This window comes from Molothrus aeneus, unplaced genomic scaffold, assembly GCF_037042795.1.
Source record: "Molothrus aeneus isolate 106 unplaced genomic scaffold, BPBGC_Maene_1.0 scaffold_34, whole genome shotgun sequence".
Taxonomy (NCBI): domain Eukaryota; kingdom Metazoa; phylum Chordata; class Aves; order Passeriformes; family Icteridae; genus Molothrus; species Molothrus aeneus.
The window spans coordinates 2,289,197-2,309,643 of record NW_027099005.1 but is presented as its reverse complement, the minus strand read 5'-3'; the positions used below and the strand labels follow the sequence as shown (position 1 = coordinate 2,309,643).

Genomic DNA, 20,447 nt, shown 5'->3' with positions numbered 1-20,447 from the left:
GAGGGCATTGTGTCTTCACATGCCCCGATTCTTCACAAGCAGAACATCTGGGTGAAGATTTCATTACTTCAGCCAAAGCAGCCATTTTATGCTCAACCAAACCAACCTTTGAGCAAGCAACTACAAGATCAGACAGTGGGGGATCTCCCGCTAAAGAATCAATAATTCACCTGCAGTCATTGTTTGCGTTGTCCCAGGCTGTCTGCATAAAATTTGCCTGAGCTTATCATCTTCTACTTGCTTCTCAAGGGCTGCAGCAACCTTCTCCACAAACTGCAGAAAAGGTTCCTTCACCCCTTGCTGGATGGTAATAAACCTTGGTTTAGGAGCTGCCATTTCCATTGTTTGGAGTAAAGCACTCATGTGTGGTGTTTGTGAGGTCCCCAGGACGAGGTGAGAGATGAGAATTTGACTCCATGTTCTCAGAGGGCTGATTTATTATTTTATGACATTATATTTTATGAAAAGAAATTATATACTAAAACTATACTAAACTATAGAGAAAGGATACATCAGAAGGCTAGAAAAGAATGATGATAAAACACCATGACTACTCAGAGCCTCGACAGAGCTGGACCATGATTGGTCATTAAATTAAAACAATTCACATGGAACCAATCAAACATTCGCCTGTTGGTAAACAATGTTCAAGCCACATTCCAAAGCAGCAAACACAGGAGCATCAATCAGATACTTATTGTTTTCATTCCTCTCTGAGGCTTCTCAGCTTCCCAGGAGAAAATCCTGGGCAAAGAGGATTTTTCAGAAAATATCATGGTGACACTCATACCCAGCTGCTGGGCCTATGCCAGAACCAGGGGGTCCCATCTTGCCTGCAAATCCGGGTTAGAGAATGGTCCATTGCCCAGCAAGGCATCAGCTCCCACAGCATGACGTGGATCCTGCTGAGGTAACTGCACATTGTCCAATGCTGCTCTTTCAACCATTTGTTTCCAGGTAGCTTGAAACACACCATACTGCACTGGCTGAAACAGAATCGTAGCAAGGGGAACAATATCATAAGGTGCAAGTACATCAGCATTTAGAACACGAATCACTTGCATCACCTGCGAAGCGTTAACACCATACTGATCTACTTTTGACTGGAGATCCCTCCATGCAAAAACCTGATGGCTATCTTCTTGTCCTGAATTAGGAACAGCTTTGAAAACAGGAAAAGCCACAGGCCCACCAGAAGCAGCAGAAGCCATCTCCATCCATTTAGGTGGACCTATTTTCTCTAACAAATTCCAATCTCCCACTTCAGCTGCTTTCATTCTCACATGCTCCCAGAATTGCAAAGGGTGTCAAGGAGTCACAGCCACCTGGCAGGGAGGCAGAGTCCAAGAAACAGCAGGCCTGGATCTGCTCCGAGGGCTAACAGAAACAGATTCCTGTGTCTTTTTGGGTGCACTTATAACCGGCAGTTCACCGTCAGAACTATCACTAGAGAAAGAAGGACACAATGTTAAAAATTGATTTTGTTCAACCAGTTCAGGAGGGAGGGGCGGGCCAGATGGCTCAGCTGGGGCTGGAGTGGAGGCAGAGGACTCGAAGGAGGGCAGAGGAGGGGTGGAGGGCTCAAGGGAAAGCTGGGGGTGGTGGGGAGCAACTGATCCACGGGAGGATGAGAGGGGAGCAGGGGAGCAAACGGCCCAGGGAGAGACAGAAGGGCCAAGGACCCAGCCTGTTTTTCACTTGGCTTCTTCTGGAACTTCATTTTGCCTAATTGCTGTGCAGGCACAAGATACTTTGGTTTGGTACTCAGTTCAACCAACTGCTGAGCAGTTTAACACAGGTTTAACATACACTCAGCAGTCTGTTGGAGATGAGTACCAAGGAGCAGTCTCAGCCTGCCGTTTGATTGTCACGATAGCAAACCCTGGGGGAACCTCCCCAGCAACTGCAGCAGGCTCTTCAGGGGGAGATACATGGACAGGCTCAGCCTCAACTTCCTCCTGTTCCTCTACTTCAGTTTCTTGCTCTAATTCCTCTTCCTCCAATTCCTCTCCTCTATCTCGTTCTGCTTTCCGTTCCTTTGTTATAAATGATCAATCAAAAAGCCAAATTTATCAAAATGCGAAAAAGATTTTTTTTTTTTCCATGACCAAAATACGGTCCTCAAAAACCCCAGAGCCAAAGAGAAAGTGTCGAGCCCGGGGTCAGCGCTGGGTGAACCTGGATCTGACCTCTATCGCATCAGACCTTCCCCTGTTCACGAGCACCACTTCTTGCGGGGCTGTTTTATACAGTTTGTTATGCCTGAGGCAGAGGAGTCCTGATTTCTTTTGTAACTGCATATTCAAGACAGTTTCTTTCACTGTGCAGAGCTGGACAATCGCTGTTTCCTGGTCAATAGCCAGCGTTAATTGCGTCCAGGGAAGTCGTCTATTCAGATGTATTTTTCTGGCAACTTCTGCTATCTCGATCGATTGTATCAGTTGGGCAATGATTGTCATCGGGTGTCTTCCGATCACTCGGGATAGCAGCAATCATCGCGTTGGACACGTCTATTCATAAGTTAACTGGGTATTGTTCTCCTGCTGCCTTCAGGAACCTTGAGATTCCAAGTAGACGTCTGCCTCTGGGCTGCTGGTGGTCAGAGACTCGTTTGGATTTCACAGTCATAAAATATGTTCTCTCTATAAGCATGAATTATTTCATAACATATATTACACCTTCAACGCCTCATACAACAGTCTCCAGGTAGCAGCCAAATCAACAACTGTCTTATACCCCTTAGATATCTCTTCCCATAGTCTCTTCCCAACCTTTTTCCATGCCCGGTCACTGAAGGCAATGTCGGCATCAGCTTCAAAGTCCTGTGGTTTACACCATGTCAGTAAACTACCAAGAGCATAATCAGAAGCTTGAACATATTTCCTTTTCAATAAAGCCTTCCACGTGAACAAAACAGCCTTTTCCTCATTTAATAAATTATTTCCCATTATTTTTCCCAGTCACTTACCTCGAATCAGACGTCTGAATTAGGTCCGGACCTCCGCAGCGTCCTTGCTGCCTTCACTCGTTTTTAGGGTACCTTTCAACTTTTTCTCTCTTTTGTCTTTCCTTTTTTACAGTCCTGTTGCAATCATGGCAGGGCCACCAGATGCCGATATAGGGCACGACACAGCACAAAGTACCACGACTCCATCAGAAGGGTGCAAGAGAGATTTATTATAGCAACATGTTGCTGTTATACTCTGTCAAGATATTTACATTTACTGAACAGACACATTCACTGCCCATTGGTCATAAGAAAGAAACAAAGTTCTCAGTAGGTGAACAAGGAGCCATGTCACTCTGTGAGCCAACTAAAGTCCCTATCTTCTAACTCTCTCTCTTTCTCCATGGTGTCATGGTGATAGCCTTGGTACCTTCCTCCAGAGAGATATGGGGCTTTCCTTATCTTCAGGAAGCCTTCGCTGGCTCACAAGAACAGCACAAACACATGTTTCCTACAATGAGCGAGATGAAGGAGGAGATGAGGAAGATCAGTTTGGCACCAGAGCAGGTTACAGGCCCCAAAGTCAGAGCCCAACATCCCCCAGCTAGAGAGAGAGGGTACACCCAATGAGCCAACCTGTAGTTCTTCCTGTGTGACCATGGGGAAGACATGGAAAGGTGGGATGGGAAATCCACTTCTCTCCTGGCAGCACAGGTGCATCAGCTCAAGGAGGGAAACACTAACTGAGGGAGTTCCACTAAAGTGAAGGCAGCCCCAACCTGCCATGACCGAGCTGCCAGGTATGATCTGTCACATCCCCTTGAAGGAACCTCTACCATGTATGCCCAGGAAAGAAATAATAACCAGGGCTAGGTGGGTCCTGCCTCTAGCCAGGAAGAGGCACAGGAATACCGGATTTTCTGGATGGTGTGGATCCGATGGCCTGGCACATCAGAGCCACAAAAATACAACGCCTTAGTTGATACTGGTGTGCAGTGTACCCTAATGCCCTCGGGACATGGGGGGCAGAACCTGTTTCCATTGCTGGGGTGACGGGGGGATCACAGCAATTGACCCTGTTGGGAGCCCAGGTGAGCCTGACTGGGAAGGAGTGGCAGAAACATCCTATTGTGACTGGCCCAGAGGCCCCGTGTATTCTGGGCATAGACTTCTTCCAAAATGGCTTCACAAACACCCCAAGGGACTCGGGTGGGCTTTTGGAATAGCTGCAGTAGAGGCAGAGAACATTAAGCAGTTGAACACCTTGCCTGGACTATCAGAAAACTCATCTGCAGTAGGACTCCTGAGGGTGGAAGAGCAACGAGTACTAATTGTCACCTCGACAGTGCACCACTGGCAGTGTTGAACAAATTGAGAAGCTGTGATCTGTAGCAGGCTCCAAGCCTGCTAGGGCTCCGTGGAGGGAAGAGGCTTAAAGATAGGAAAATGCCAAGTCATGGTGAAATAGCAACGAATTGAGATGCCGTGATCCCCATCCACAGAATGATCCATGAGCTGGAGAGCCAAGGGGTGCTCAGCAAATCAGACTCACTCTTCAACAGCCCCATCTGGCCTGTGCACAATCTGACAGAGAATGGAGATTGACTGTGGATTATTGTGGCTTGAATGAAGTGACTCCACCGCTGAGCGCTGCTGTGCCGGACATGCTGGAACTCCAGTACGAGCTGGAGTCCAAGGCAGCAAAGTGCTTTGCCACTATAGACATTGCTAACGTGTTTGTCTCCATTCCTCTGGCAGCAGAATGCAGGCCTCAGTTTGCTTTCACCTGGAGGGGCGTGCAGTACACCTGGAACCGACTGCCCCAGGGGTGGAAGCACAGCCCCACCATCTGCCATGGACTGATCCAGGCTGCACTGGAAAAGGGTGAGGCTCCAGAACACCTGCAGTACATCAAGGACATCATTGTGTGGGGGAACACGGCAATGGAAGTGTTTGAGAAAGGAGAGAGAATCATCCAGATTCTGCTGGAAGCTGGCTTCACCATCAAGAAGAGCAAAGTCAAAGGACCGCCCGAGAGATCCAGCTTCTGGGAGTGAAGTGGCAAGATGGATGGCGTCAGATTCCCACTGAGGTCTTCAGTAAGATCACAACAATGTCCTCACTGACCAGCAAGAAGGAAACACAAGCTTTCTTAGCCATAGGTTTTTGGAGAATGCTCATTCCTGAGTACAGCCAGATTGTGAGCCCTCTCCACCAGGTCACCTGCAATAAGAACGAGTTCCACTGGGGCCCTGAACAGCAACCAGCCTTTGCTCAGATCAAGCAGGAGATCGCTCATGCAGTATCCCTTGGCCCAGTCAGGACAGGAGCAGAGGTGAAGAACGTGCTCTGCTCTGCAGCCAGGAACAATAGCTTGTCCTGGAGCCTTTGGCAGAAGGTGCCTGGGGAGACTCAAGGCCGATCACTGGGATTCTGGAGCCGAAGTTACAGAGGATCCAAAGCCAACTACACTCCCACTGAGAAGGAAATCTTGGCTGCCTATGAAGGAGTTCAAGGGACCTTGGAGGTGATTGGCACAGAAGCACAACTCCTCCTGGCACCCTGACTACCGGTGCTGGGGTGGATGTTTAAAAGAAAGGTTCTCTGTACCCACCACACCACTGACACCACATGGGGCAAATGGGTTGCTCTGATCACACAGCGTGCCTGTATTGGAAACCTGAATCGCCTTGGGATTTTGGAGATAAATACAAACTGGCTGGAAGGTGAAAACTTTGGTCTCACTGACAAAGAGGAGCAGGTACAAGTGACACGGGCTGAGGAAGCTCCACCGTACAACCAACTACCAGCAGAGCAAACACGCTACGCTCTTTTCACTGACGGTTCCTGTTGCATTGTAGGGACGAACTGGAAATGGAAAGCAGCTGTATGGAGCCCCACACGACAGATTGCACAAGCTATCAAAGGAGAAGGTGGATCAAGTCAATTTACTGAACTCGAAACCATTCAGATGGCCCTGGACATTGCTGAAAGAGAGAAGGGGCCAAAACAATACCTTTTATATTGATTCATGGATGATAGCCAGTGATCTGTGAGGTTGGCTGGAAAGGTGGAAAAAGTCCAACTGGCAGCATAGAGGAAAATCAATCTGGGCTGCTGATGAATGGAAAGACTTTGCCACTCAGGTCGAAGAGCTACCTGTGAAAGTCTGCCATGGAGATGCCAATGTCCCCAAGAGTCGGGCTAGTGAGGAACACCAAAACAACGAGCAGGTAGGTCAGGCTGCAAAGATAGAGGTGCCAAAGATAGACTTAGATTGGCAACATACGGGGGAGTTGTTCCCAGCTCAATGGGCCCATGATGCCTCAGGTCATCAGGGCAGAGATGCCACCTGTAAGTGGGCACGAGACCGAGGGGTGGATCTAACCATGGACAGTATTTCTCAGGTTATCCATGACTGTGAGACGTGTGCTGCCATCAAGCAGGCCAAGCGAGTGAAGCCCCTGTGGTACGGTGGGCGGTGGTGCAAGTACAAATATGGGGAGGCCTGGCAGATTGACTCCATCCCACTGCCCCAGACACGCCAGGGCAAGCGCTACGTTCTGACCATGGTGGAAGCCGCCACAGGATGGCTGGAGACCGACCCTGTGCCTCACACCACTGCCCAGAACACCATCCTGGGCCTGGAAAAGCAAGTCCTGTGGAGACATGGCGTGGGAGGATCTTCATCCACTCGTCCCAGGTATCCATGAGGTTGGGTTTCTTACCTACATACGGGCAGTCGTTTGGTGACAGGGGGACTCCCACCAGGCATGTTAAGAGTGGACCGTCTACGCTTCCAATGGCCATGCAAAGATTGTCTTGCTTTAATGACTTTGCCAAAGTGACCCAGATGTTTTGTTTTGGCTGAGGGACGATCCAGCCGGTGGTCACTTGGATACAGATGAGGGCGCTGATAAAGACGATGACAACGATGGCACTGGTACTGCTGTAGGGTGCCCTGGAGGGTGTGACAGAAAGAATCATACTTCTTCTTTCCCACTGGGTAGTTTTTACTTGTGTATGATAAAAACACACATTAGTGGACTTATTTTAAGACATTCTTAAATATTTTTAAGTTCCTCCTATAGTTCTTCCCAACTCCTCCCAATCATGTCCTTCTCTTTTTTAAGGGAAGTTTGAGGGAGGGAAAAAGGAGCAGTTTCAAGAGGGGAAAGAGGGAGGGGGTAGGGATAAAAGGTCACTGGTAGAGGGATGGTGGAAAAGGCAGGGGTGTGTCTGCATTTGAGATTGACATGGATGTTATCAGTGGGATGTATCTACGTGCGATGAGTGTCCTTGCCACAATGTTTGGATATATGAATTTCTTTTTTCTTCATCTCCAAGAGAAAACTGCTTCTGTGGCATGGTGGGAAGGGGATCTGACTTTGTGTTCATTCGAGGGGTCATCGTCAGATCTGTGGTCTACTGATAAATCTTCTGGGAATCCACCAGGGTCCTGTACCTGTAGAAACACAAGCATATCCTCTCCCCCACATAATGAGAGGGTATGGCCCTTCAATAATTTTAGATTCATGATTCTGGTCAAGTACTGGAGGTCTTTCTTTGAGGTGTGTGTACATGTTGTTATGAAAGTGCCTTAAGATAGGGGGTATGATTCTTTTTGTGAGCAATTCATGAAATTCATAGCATAAAATACTTTGCACAGTCTGTCTTGTATAGAGAGAGCCAGGGGCTATTTACAAATCACAAATGGGACGGGGCTGCTGTGGAACGTGCCTTGAGCTGTTTTATTTTCCAGCATCAGTCCCATTACATGGTTATGAGAATGGGAAGATGCCAGCAGCTCGTGTCCTCGGCAGCAGACAAAGAACGCAATGTTACAACTTACTTTAAAAGATTTTTACCAATCCCACAAAGCAAAAGCATATTGACAGTAGTTCTATCCAACCACAATAAGCACAGGTACCTTTGGTTAAAACAATGCTTGCCTATTTTGGATACAATACCTGCTTGTAAGCCTTAAAACACAATGCACAGAGCTCCATTATTAAGCTTCAAATTTCCTAATATCTTGCTAGAAAAACTTTTCTGTAGCTTAGAGAGTTTTTCTAGACAAGCGTTAATACACAGACCATTGTTCTATTTGTCCGTGCTTTTCTACTTTTTAAATAATTTTTCTGCTGACCAATCTCATGGCTACTGCTTAGCTCTAATCACAGTCCTGCTGTCTCTGAGGCCTGCCTTTTGCAGCTTTCCCAAAAACCCTGTGATTTTGTGGATTCTCACACTGAACACAAGTTCAGCTATTTTAAATCAAATGCTCACTGAGGTAGATTGTATTAGACATGGCACACTGCAAAATAGAGCTGCTATAGATTTTTTGCTGTTAGCACATGGGCACAGGTGTGAGGATTTTGAAGGAATGTGTTGTATGAATCTCTCTGGCCAGTCTACATCCATTCATAGGAAACTCAAACAACTACAAGACAACATGAAGAAATTGACTCTGAATGATTGGGGCTTGGATGAATGGTTTGAGGGATGGGGAAGAAATGGATGATTGAAAGATACCTTAAAGGGAGCTTTGTTATTACTAGTAGTTATTATTATATTGCTTTGAGCTATTCCATGCATAGTGATATTGGTGACCCACTTGGTAGAAAATACAGTGAAAAGGGTTTGGCTGGTGCAAGAAGAAGAAGGGGGAGTTGTAGCAATGTATCTGAACAACTTAGGCCACACTGTGCACCAGCCATATTGCTTGTAGTTCTTCTTATCAGAGCCCTCTGGAATTCACCAAGGTTACTAAGACATAAACTGTGCTAAATGAAGAAAGAAAATGCTGAGAAACAGAATACCAAGAGCACAAGAACTAGATAACAGAGGGCTGTGAACCACCTGGACTGTAACCAATCACATACCCTGAGAAGTGAGTGCAGAACACAAGGACAAGAGAGAGGCACCAATGAAGAGATGCGTGATCAGTGTATGCAGTAGAGTTAGAATGCATAAATAAGTGGATAATGTAAACAATCAATGGCTTCAGCTTAATCATATTGGTGAGTTGTATGGGAGTCCTGTTTTCCCACCAAGGGTGCCTGGGAAGGAGGGATGGTTCTTTTCCATAAAAAGGAAAGCACGGAGGCAGGAGCAGGAGACAAGTGACCCTTGCAGGCCAGGAGCCTCATGGCCTCCTTGTCCCTGCTCAGCAGCCTGGCAGGGGCCGCCCCATGCTCCTGCCCTTGGCATTGCACATCCCCACGTGCCAGTGCCCATCCCGGCAAGAGCCCTGAGCAAGGAGGGAGGGACAGGATCTGCCTGGCCAGGCCCTGGGGCTCAGGCCTTGGCCCTTGGCATTCCTCAAACACATCCAGCTTTGCTCAGCACCAGAGACACCTTGGCCTTGTTTGTCCCCAGCTGTCATCACTGCCTGCAGTGTTCTGCTCTAACTGCAACCTGGGGACTCTTTCTCAGTTGTGTCGTTCAGTGGAACCCATTAAAACTTCAAGAAATTTCAGAGTTTTAATTTAAGTTTGAGTTCTTGAGAAGTTTTTTGATCACTCTCTCAGGGACTGAGTCTGATGTAAACAACACCAAATCCCCGAGAGGCTCATTAAAGTCCTTGTGCTGTGTCTGTGCTGCTGAGCTTTAAAGGAACAGCTCTTCCCAGGGCCAGCTCCTCTCCCAGCCCAGCAGGGCTGAGGGCTCTGCCTGCAGGCACTGAGGGGACAGGAGCCAGGCAGAGACAGGCTGAAGGCAATCAGGATTGGGAAGACATTGAGCTGAGACTTCACTTGGGGAAAGATCTTCACAGCCCTGTGCATGGTGAGTGTGTGGGTGCAGGGCAATGTCCCCTGTGCTCCTGGAGGGATCTCCTGAAGCCAGCACACCCCAGAGCTTGGGGGATGTGTCAGGAGGACTCTCCCAGTTTCTCTGTGGCACAGGAGGAGCAGGAGGAGGAGGAGGAGGAGGATGTGCTGCAGAGCGGGGCTGCCCTGGGCACCATCAGAGGGACAGGGCAGGACGGCTCCTGCTGCCAGGGACGGCGGCAGGGGCTGAAGCTGGGGCTGCAGCCAGGGCTGCCCAGGGCTGTCCTGCAGAGCAGCTCCTGCAGCCCTCAGGGCTCTTGGCCAGCCCAGGGCATGTGCCACCTGCCAGGGGCAGCTCTCAGCCTGCCTGGCAGCTCCCCATGGACGCTGCAGGGGAGAAGCTCCAGGTGCAAGGAGCCACCCCCATCAGGGCAGATTCCTCCTGCTCTGGAGATGGTGCTGCATGGCCAGGGCTGCTCTCAGCTTTCTCCTAAAGGGAAGGGAAAGGGGCTGCCAGCTTTGGCTGTGTCACTGAGCCTCCTGCACTGTCAGCCTGGGCATCAGCAGATGGGCCTCAGATCTCCCTCAGAAAGTGCCTCCTCAGCCTCCTCTCCCTACAGACAGCAGCAGCAGCACCTTGGCTTGCAGCATCTCTGTTTGTCTGGCCTGCCCTTAAGGCCCTGCTGCCAGGGAGATGCCCCTGGGCAGTGCCCTGTGCTGGGAGGGGTCTGCAGGGCAGAGCTGAGCCCCCAGGGCTGGGCTGGGCTCTGGCAGCACTGGCAGGGACAAGGCTTGTATAGAGAGAAACAGCTCCCAGCAGGCACAACTCCAGGCAGCAGAGAGCCAGACCAACCCTTGGTATCCATTCCTGTTCAGGTGCACTGGGAAGAGAGCAGGGCTTAGAGACACTAACTGTGAAAGAGGAGTCTTTAGAAACGCCACTTTTTTTTTCAAGCATTTTTAAAGTTTGATCACCCAGAGCTAGAGGGAGGTGTAATGGGCAAAGGGCACTTGTGTGGGGACAGCAGGTCTGACTGCCCTGGGACACAGGGAGCCCTGTTTTCCCTCTGGGCTTCCCTGGGGTTCAGGCTGAGAGCAATGCTGAAGATGAGGCAGGAACTCAGGAGCATAAACCCAAGCTCAAAAATAAAAATGTTGAGTGAATTTTCCTGACAGGTAGAGAAGTAGTTTTGACGCAATTCCTAAAATAACCCCAAAGAGCTTGTCAATGTCTTGTTTCAACAGTCCACCATGCCCAGAGTGAAGCAATGTCCAACAGCAGCTCCATCAGGCACTTCCTCCTGCTGGCATTGGCAGACACGCGGCAGCTGCAGCTCCTGCACTTCTGCCTCTTGCTGGGCATCTCCCTGGCTGCCCTCCTGGGCAACGGCCTCATCATCAGCGCTGTAGCCTGCGGCCACCACCTGCACAGGCCCATGTTCTTCTTCCTGCTCAACCTGGCCCTCAGCGACCTGGGCTCCATCTGCACCACTGTCCCCAAAGCCATGCACAATTCCCTCTGGGACTCCAGCACCATCTCCTACTCAGCATGTGCTGCACAGGTGTTTCTGTTTGTGTTTTTCATTTCAGCAGAGTATTTCCTCCTGACCATCATGTGCTACGACCGCTACGTGTCCATCTGCAAACCCCTGCACTATGGGACCCTCCTGGGCAGCAGAGCTTGTGCCCACATGGCAGCAGCTGCCTGGGCCAGTGCCTTTCCCATTGCTCTGCTGCACACAGCCAGTGCATTTTCCCTGCCCCTGTGCCATGGCAATGCCCTGGGACAGTTCTTCTGTGAAATCCCACAGATCCTCAAGCTCTCCTGCTCACACTCCAACTTCAGAAAAATTGGGATTTCATTGCTTGGTGTCTGTTTAGGATTTGGCTGTTTTGTGTTCATGGTTTTCTCCTATGTGCAGATCTTCAGGGCTGTGCTGAGGATCCCCTGTGAGCAGGGACGGCACAAAGCCTTTTCCACCTGCCTCCCTCACCTGGCTGTGGTCTCCCTCTTCCTCAGCACCTCATTTTTTGCCTACCTGAAGCCCCCCTCCATCTCCTCCCCATCCCTGGATCTGGCCCTGTCAGTTCTGTACTCGGTGGTGCCCCCAGTCCTGAATCCCCTCCTCTACAGCCTGAGGAACCAGGAGCTCAAGGCTGCAGTGTGGAGACTGATCACTGGACAGTTTCAGAAATATTAAACTGCTGGCCAGTTTCTGTAAGTCACTTGTAATAAATTTTGTCTTTGATAATACTTGGATTTGGTATTTGATTTGTTCTTTTCTTTCTTTTGTCTTAGTCTTTTATTCTTGTCTACAAAAATGGCATTGTTTGTGTCATATTCCATTTGTTTTTCTCCACCTTTGCTGTGACCTCAGACTGTGTCCATGAGGACCTCTGCTCTCAGTGATTTTAAGTGACCTAAACCATCTCCCAGCAAAGTCTTCCCTGGCAATTCCCCTTTTGCTGCCTTCCCTGGAGCTGCAGCAGCAATGTCTGTGTGCAGAGCTGGGGGCATGTCATGGGTGGCACAGCAGCTCTGCTCCTGCTGGCCACACCAGTCCTGATCCAGGCCAGGAGCCATTGGCCTTCTTGCCCACCTGGGCACACTGCTGACTCATGTCCAGCCTGCTGTCCATCAGTGCCCCCAGGTCCCTTTCTGCCTGGCCGCTCTCCAGCCCCTCTGTCCCCAGCCTGTAGCGCTGCAGGGGTTGTTGTGGCCAAAGTGCAGCACCCAGCACTTGGTCTGTTCAACCTCACCTTGGCTGGATTTGGGCCCTGGATCCAGCTCTGCAGAGCCCTCCTACCCTCCAGCAGATCCACACTCACACCCAGCTTGGTGTCATCTGCAAATTTGCTGATGCTGGACTCAGTCCCCTCATGCAGATCATCAGTGCAGATATTGAAATCCACGCTGGCTGGCTCTGATCCCTGGGCCATCCTGTGGGTGCCCTGTGATGGCACTCAAGGTGATCTGTTCCATAACCTTACCGGGCACCCAGGTCAGGCTGACAGGCCTGCAGTTCCCCAGCTCCTCCTTCCAGCCCTTCTTGGGGATGGGCTCACATTGGCACCTCCAGTGCTCTGGGACCTCCCTGCTGAGCCAGCACTGATGGTAAATGATGGAGAGCAGCTTGGGGAGCTCATCCACAGCTCCCTCATCCCCCTGGGATGGATCCCATCTGCTCCCAGAGACACCTGTGAGCATCTGAGTGGCTCAGCAGGTCCCCAGCTGCTTCCTCCTGGATTACAGGGGGGCTGTTCTGCTCCCTGTGCCCATCTACAGCTCAGGAGAACACTTGTCCTGAGGACAACCTGTCTTATTGTTGAAAATTGAGATACACAAGGTGTTAAGCAGCTCAGCCTTTTCCTTATCTTTAGTTACTCTGTTCCCCACTGCATCCACTCTCAAGTAGAGGTTCTCCTTATTCCTTCTTTTGCTATTAGTTTATTTATAAAAACTTTTCTTTATTACTTTTTACAGAAGTGGCCAGGTGAAGCTCTAATTGAGCTTTCATCTCTCTACTTTTCTTTCTGCATGACCCAACAACATCCTTAAACACTTCCTGAGCTGCCTGACCTATTTTTTCTGAGTTCCCACAAAAAGCTCATGCCCAGCCAGGACAGTCATTTTCCTCTCTGGTTCAACTTTGTCACAGAGGGACAGGCTGCTCCTTCCCCTTTAAGATTCCTTTCTTGAGGTGTGTCCATCCTTCCTGGACACCTTTTTTTAACGGCTGCTTCCCTTTAAAAAATCAGGACCTGATTCGGTATTCTCTAAATCTGCATCCTGAATAGGCCAAGGTTTGCCCTTTCTGATGCCAGGGTAGACGTTTTGTTCGTGCTCTTCCTTCTTTCACAGAATATTGAAAACTCGATCATTTCATGGTGGCTGTGCCCCAGGCAGCCTCCAACCACCACATCTCCCACCAGCCCTTCTTTGTTTGTGAACAGCAGCAGACAGAGCTTTCCTTGGGAGTGGGATTGTTACCAAAAATGCAGTAAAATAAAAACTCCTTAACACCAATATAGCATTAAAAGCAGCATTCTTTATTTGGCCAGATGCACAGGGGGATAGCCCCTCCCAAAGCTGTGCATGCTGAGTACAGGAAAGTTTCTGTTTACATGCTGTGTTTTGCATACATATTCATTGATTGTCCCAGACTAAACATACATATGTGTGGAGTTGGCCCAGCTGTGACTCAGACTCAACTGGATTTTACCCCAAAAGCACTGAGCGTGAGCTTCAAGCCCTGAGAATCATTTGTTTATCTTGGGGTGAGCTTGAGAGTTCCCCCAGAAGCCTTTGGTGTTATTATGCGAAGTTGTCCCAGTTCTGCTCCCCTATTGGTTACCTGTTTGCCCTAGATGGTTGTTGTTCTAGAGTGTTCCACCCCCAAGTGTATATATTGTTGTTTCCCCTTTGTCTCATGTCTTTGGATCCTGTCCCTCATACTGTGGTCGTCTTCTCCACATTTGTTGTTTTTCACCCTGTTATTAAAGTTCTTTTTTGACAACTCCATCGAATCCACTCCTTTTCATTTTCGCCATCCTTGCCCTGAAGTCAGGGAACCAGAGAGATTTGTCGTGGCTGCATTCACTGTGATGCATATGATAATCATTTCCCCAAAACCATTAACTCATTTCCCCTCCCCTTTATCCATGTGTTCTTCTGTCCTGGGGGTCTCTCTGGTGGTCCCTGGTGCTCGTGGACCCCAATGTTCCAGTGGGCCTGGCTGAGCTGGCAGGACACTGAGGCTGGTGAATTTCAGTTCCCCTTCTCACACAATGGACATTGTGTGGTTTCCATAGGCCTGGGGTTTTGAAGAACAAGCATTGTGTGTGCTCACCTGGTGATGTCTCTGTGACATCACAGAGCCAGCTGTGACATCACAGGGCAGAGGACTGACGTCACAGAGCAGACTATGACATCACAGTGTTGACTGTGACATAAGAGACCAGCTGTGTGACATTAGAAAATGGGTTGTGACATCACAGAGCAGGCTGTGACATCACAGGGGGAGGGGTGGCTGTGTGACATCACAGAAGGGCTGTGTGGCTTCACAGAGTGGGTTGTGACATCAAAGACCAGCATAGCGATATCAGAGAATAAGCTATGACATGACAGAGCAGGCTGTGACATCACAGGAGGGCTGTGTGAGGTCACTGGGTTGGTCACTCTGCCCCTGACCCCACTCACAGTTTCCCTCGAGAAGTCCAAAGCTGTTCATGCCCAGCAGGGTCCCTGTCCCCTGGTATCCCCCTGGTCCACCTGGAGCTGCAGCCTCCCCCAAGGATGTTCCACAGGATCCACCCCAAAACCTGACTCAGGGACAAGGGGCTGGGCTGTGTGACCAGGACATCAAGGACGGGGATTATCCAGGTCACTGTGGCCTGGGTTGGGTTCCCCAGGGCAGGAAAGATGTCTGGCAGCTGGAGCAGGGTCTGGGAAGGGCCTCCAAGGTGGGGCTGGAGCCCTTGGGCTGTGAGCAGAGGCTGAGGGAGCTGGGCTTGTCCAGCCCAGAGCAGGGAAGGCTGAGGGGCTCCTCATCCCAGCCTGGCAGTGCCAGTGAGGAGGGGATGGAGAACTCAGAGCCAGGCTCTTCACTGGGGGGCCTGGGGGGAGACAAAAGCCAATGGGTGGAAAGGGAAAAAGAGGGGAGATCAGCCAGGACAGGAGGAGATGAAATGAGTCAGGCTGGTTTCAGCATTTCCTCAACACCAAAAGCAGCCTGACCCCATTCTCCATCCACCACTGACAGCTTTGCAAATCAGGAATTGTTCAGGCTGCTTTTCCCCCACTCCAGGATGGGCATCCTGATACAAGAGTTTAAGTGTGCTTATAATTATCACAGAACCATATTTTTCTAAAATTAATTTTAGTATGGAAATCACTTGTGGATGGTGGACATGTCAGACGCTCCTGGGACGTTGCACATGGCATATGCAGAGTGCTGAAGAACACTTGGGAGAGCAGATGCACAAAGAGGCGGGGGAAATAGACCATCACCATATGTGGGACACAGGGCACCTGGAGGATCTTCCACATCACCACGGTTGCCTGCAAAGGACAAAGCGCCCCGAGACAGCGCTCAGTGCCCAGGTGTCCGTGTGGCAGGGCCCGAGCTTGGCAGGGAGAGGCCCAGAGAGACGCAGGGGGAGCACGGGGCCTGCTGGGCCTGGAGCTGCCCCTGGGCCAGGTTTCAGCCCAGCGCCTGCAGCAGGGAGATGCAGTGGGGGAAGGGGGATGGAGAGCTGCTGGAGAGGCGGCCTTGGGGCCAGCAAAGGCCAGTTAGAGAAACTCACAGCCAGGACAAAGACACCCATTTTGTCCCCGTCGGAGGTGCATGTGCTGTGCTTGGGCCAGCTGCCCAGCACATGCAGGAGGATCAGCAGCGCCGGCTCTGCAGTCCTAGGCGAGCACATGATGCTCTTCCACATGGTGAAAGCAGCTCTGTGGGGTTAGAGCTCTGTCTCAGGGGGGTCTCAGACACAGCAGTGGGACCTGGGCAGCAGTGGGGAGCTGAGCTGGCTGACAGCTCTGCCTCTGCCCACTGCCACTGGCCAGCAGCACCCAGGCAGCCCAGGCCTGTGGGGACAGGCCCCTGAGGGGCAGCGAGGGAGCATGGCAGCAGGCTCGAGGCCTGACGTGCCAGGGCTTGCAAAGGGAGCAGCCAGAGGGCCCTGGAACTCTCTGTTGCTCGGACACCTGGGCCAGGCTGTACAGGCTGATGGGCTGGGGAGCCCTGAGCTCCTCTGGGCAGGTGGGCCCCATACCTGTCACAGGACGGGGCCACACGCAGGAGCGTCACGACTACGTCAGCGGGCTGTGCTTCCATCAGATCCAGCAGGCTCCTGTTCAGCCTGTGCTCAGCAAACTGATTGGCCAGGAGCCACTGGTGGATGTACCTGACCAGGGCGGGCACCTGGACAAGGCACAGGGACACTTGGAAAGAGGCCAGAGGGAGGAATGTGCCCAGCTTCTCCAGACAAGTGCTTCCCTTGCCACCACGCTGCCATGGCCTCCAAGAGTTGCAGTGACCAGCAGGCATGGCTTGGGAGAGCAAGCAATTCCTGGCAGGATCAAAGCCTGGCCACAGGCTGCTTACTTGCTTTGGGTTGGAAAAGCCCTCCTCTACCAGCATATCCAGCAGAGCAGCACTGGTCTTGGTTTTGAAGATGTGCGAATAGGCTCTGAGCCCAGTGCCCATTGGGCTGGTCTCTTCCGCCCAGATTTTCTTGATGAATTTGCAAACCAGCTGTAGGAGAAGGGCAAGAAGCCAGGGATGTTGCAGGGAATGCTGCAAGCGCGGTGCCAGCAGGCCCAGCCCAGGTGGGGATGGCTGCAGGTACCTGCTCTGTTCTGCGGAAGAGGCCACGGGCAGGCTCCTGCTCTTGTGTGCGCTCCAGGGCTGCACCTGGCAAAGAGCGAGCACAGCCAGAACTGAGGGGCTGCTGGAGAGGCCAGAGAACACGGCCCAGCTCTGCGCTCCCCAGGCAGGGCGAGCCCCGGGATGCCCCAGGGGATGGAGCACGGCCCTTGTGGGGTGTCTGCCCGGCCCCTTTTCTGTCCTGTCCATGGGCATGGCCCAGGGAATGGGATGGGATGGGATGGGATGGGATGGGATGGGATGGGATGGGATGGGATGGGATGGGATGCAAAGGTGCCAAGCTGGCTGCAGGCACCAAGCCTGTGGCCCAGCTCTGCCACTCACCCTCCTGCAGCAGCTCAAATGGCACCACCTCTTTGGTTTCTCATGCTGGGGCAGCTGCAGGGCCTTCTTCCTCCTGTTCCCCCCAGGCCACCTTGGGCACTCTCAGGGGTCTCTGCTCCATGTTAGTGGCTGGATTTGTGGCTACTTGCAGGAGAGATGCCTGGGAAAAGCTCCGAGTCAGCAAGTCTTGCAGTTGTGCCTGGAAGGCACCTTCAAGACAGAAACCTCAGGAAGGCTACAGGACAGCAAGTCCTGCACTCTGGTCTCCAGGGCTCCTGCCACAAGGACAGGAGATTCCTGTCAAGGATTGTGGTCGGGCCTCGAGGGCACCATTGGCAGGGATGGGAGATGCCTCTGGGGCACCAAGTGCCACGCTCTGCCCTCGAGAGCAGCTGCAGAAGAGAAGCCTCGGCAAGGCCACGGGTCAGCAAGTCCCGTGGTCTGGCCTCGAGCTCAGCTGCAGGAATAACACCTCGGAAAGGCTGCGGGTCAGACAGGAACGAGTGCGCTGTGCGGGGGCTCCTCACGGCACCGCTCTGTCCCGTTCTGCCCCGTGGCCTGTTCCCAGCAGCCGGGCAAGCTTCTATTTCCCACGTGTCACAAAGGGGCCTTGGTCACCGGGTTCTGTTCCATGGCACGGTGACCGTGCTGCAGCGTGCCAGCCAGGGCCCTTGCACACACTGCCTTCTGCCCTGGGGCCGCCCCCAGCCCAGCCCAGGTGGCCCAGCTTGGAAGGAATCCCTGGTCCCAGGTGTCTAAGACAGCCCGCACAGGATCTTTAGCAAGGGCTTAGAGCATCAGCAAACGCTGCCCGGCTCTGCGGGCTCACTCCTACCCCCATATCTTTGCCTGAGAGCATTTGAATTTCTAAATTAGAATCATTTGAAGGGAGGGCATGTTCATTTTCCATTTCAGAGAAGCCTTCTGCCTTCATTAGCAGACGCCTCTCTCTTCAAAGCAAGCCAATTGTTTATCATCTTGCAGATCCGCAGTTGCTGGGGAGCCCCGTTTTACACCAGGGACCTGGAGAACCATTGCCAGCAATTGGGAAAATCCTAGCTGGTCCATCCAGCCATAGATGAGCTCTCCAAATTTGCCCCAAAATTGGGTCCAGCTCTTAGAGGCCACAAAGAGCAAGTCCAAGTGACTTGATGATATTTTTAGCCCAGAAAGCCCTGCAGCTGATGGCACACTTGACAATCAGCAGGGGACACAGCTAGGCCAAAGGCCAGACCTCTGCTGGGAGCCTTTCTCCTCAAACTCCCTTCAAACAAACCTCCATGCAAGTCACTTGGGAAAGTTTCTTCAAATGATCCATTTCTGGCCCACAACTACACAGCCTTATGGGAAAGATCCTAAAGCAGCTGCTCTGGAGTCCAAGAGCCAGCACTAAGAGTCCTTGTCATCTATTTGGAGCTAAATGCCACTTTGGGGGATTTGAAGGAGTTTGGAAGGAGCTAGAGGGAGGACCTCTGAGCTTTTTAAAGGATGCCATTGCTTTTTCTTCTCTTCTACATAGCCAGGAAGGGTGACTTTGGCTCACATCTGCACTGCATGGCTCACAAGGCCGCAAGACTTGTAGTTCCAAGAGCTTTGAAGGATTTCTTGGCCAAGAAGACACTGCCAACAAGGATATTTCTGTTTTGGAGCCAATGCTTCAATATTTCCTCTTCTGGACTCACGCTACAGTGGAAGCTTCCTTAGGCAATCATGTTAGGACACACAAACCTACAGCACTGCATCCTAAGCTTCTTGTTTACCATTGGAACTACTTTGTTTTTTTCTAGATCTTCAGCCCTAAAACTCTCAACTTTCCTCCACTTCAACTTTCCTCCCCGTGTCTCTGCTCTAATCAACTAGAAATCCGCATGCTGGCTTCTAGCACCTAAGTTTGGAAGCCCTTTGCAAGGTCTCCGATCAAATGCTGTGTTGAATTCTAAGCTTTGCTGACAACACCAAAGGTCTGAGATTTCCCTGCCTTTGGCTTTCCAACAGCACTGATGCTGTTAGTTGCACAGTGCCCAGGATCCCTCTTGCAAGTCAACTCTGGCAGGAAGAAGGCGGCTGCCAGGGGGCTGCTTGTGGCCTCTGACAGCCCCATTGCTCAGGGCTTGCCAGCGCCCCAGCCCCTCAGGGGCTGCCCCACCCCAGCCAAGCTGCCCGGCAGCAGCGCCGCAGCCCCACAGCAGCTCCAGAGGAGCCCCATCCAGAGGCAGCCGGGAGCCCTCAGCAATCCAGCCAGCAGCACACGGGCAGGAGGACACAGAGGGCGCTTCCTGCCTGCCACAGGGCTTGTGGCCATCTCCAGGCACCGCTCTCACAGGGATCCCCGCAGCTCCGGCCCCTGCCCAGCCGCTCTGTCACCAGCACAAAAGCTTCCACAGAACCATCAAAGGCCAAGGGGCTTCTGGCCATTTTCCCTGCAACACTGCACGCCTGGGCAGCTCTCCGAGCCCAGGCAACCTTGTCCCCCTCTTCCCCTAAGCCCTGCAGAGCCTGTGTCGGATTGGCAGAAGAAATGCAGCTCACAATATGCGTGATCAGCAAGTCTCCAAGTTTATTGATAGTTCACACATATCTATATTGGTGTTAATGAAGCTTATACATATTGCAGGTCTGAGCTCATTATTGGTTAATCACTTATCGGTCTACCATGCCTACTTCTATACTCTTATGCTTCTTTTGTTTCTACTTTTACCCGATTCTACCTGTAGGTTCCCAGTTAACCTCCGCAACTCAGAGAGTTGGGAGTGAATGGACTGTGAATGATCAGAAAGATTCATGCAACACATGCCCTCAAATTCTTCACAACCATGGCCTTTCGTAAGTAAAAGAAAATCGATTGCAGCTCTATTTTGAAGTGTCGCATGGCGAATAGAATCAACATCAAGCAAAAGGCTAGAAAGTGCTAAAGAGGTGGCATTGGTTTGCTTAGCAAGCCAACATCCCAACTTGTTTAAAATAGCATGAGCACCTGCTGCTGATACGCCTGGAGTCAAGAAAGATGCTGCA

The 20,447-nt window shown here is 51.3% G+C and overlaps 1 protein-coding gene across 1 annotated transcript; it reads left to right on the top strand.

Moving 5' to 3' along the window:
- Positions 1 to 10,988: 10,988 nt before the first annotated feature.
- On the top strand, positions 10,989 to 11,921 carry LOC136570454 (olfactory receptor 14C36-like). Its single transcript, XM_066570924.1, has one exon. It carries the CDS (start codon positions 10,989 to 10,991, stop codon positions 11,919 to 11,921), a length of 933 nt encoding a protein of 310 aa, XP_066427021.1.
- The last annotated feature ends 8,526 nt before the right edge of the window (positions 11,922 to 20,447 follow it).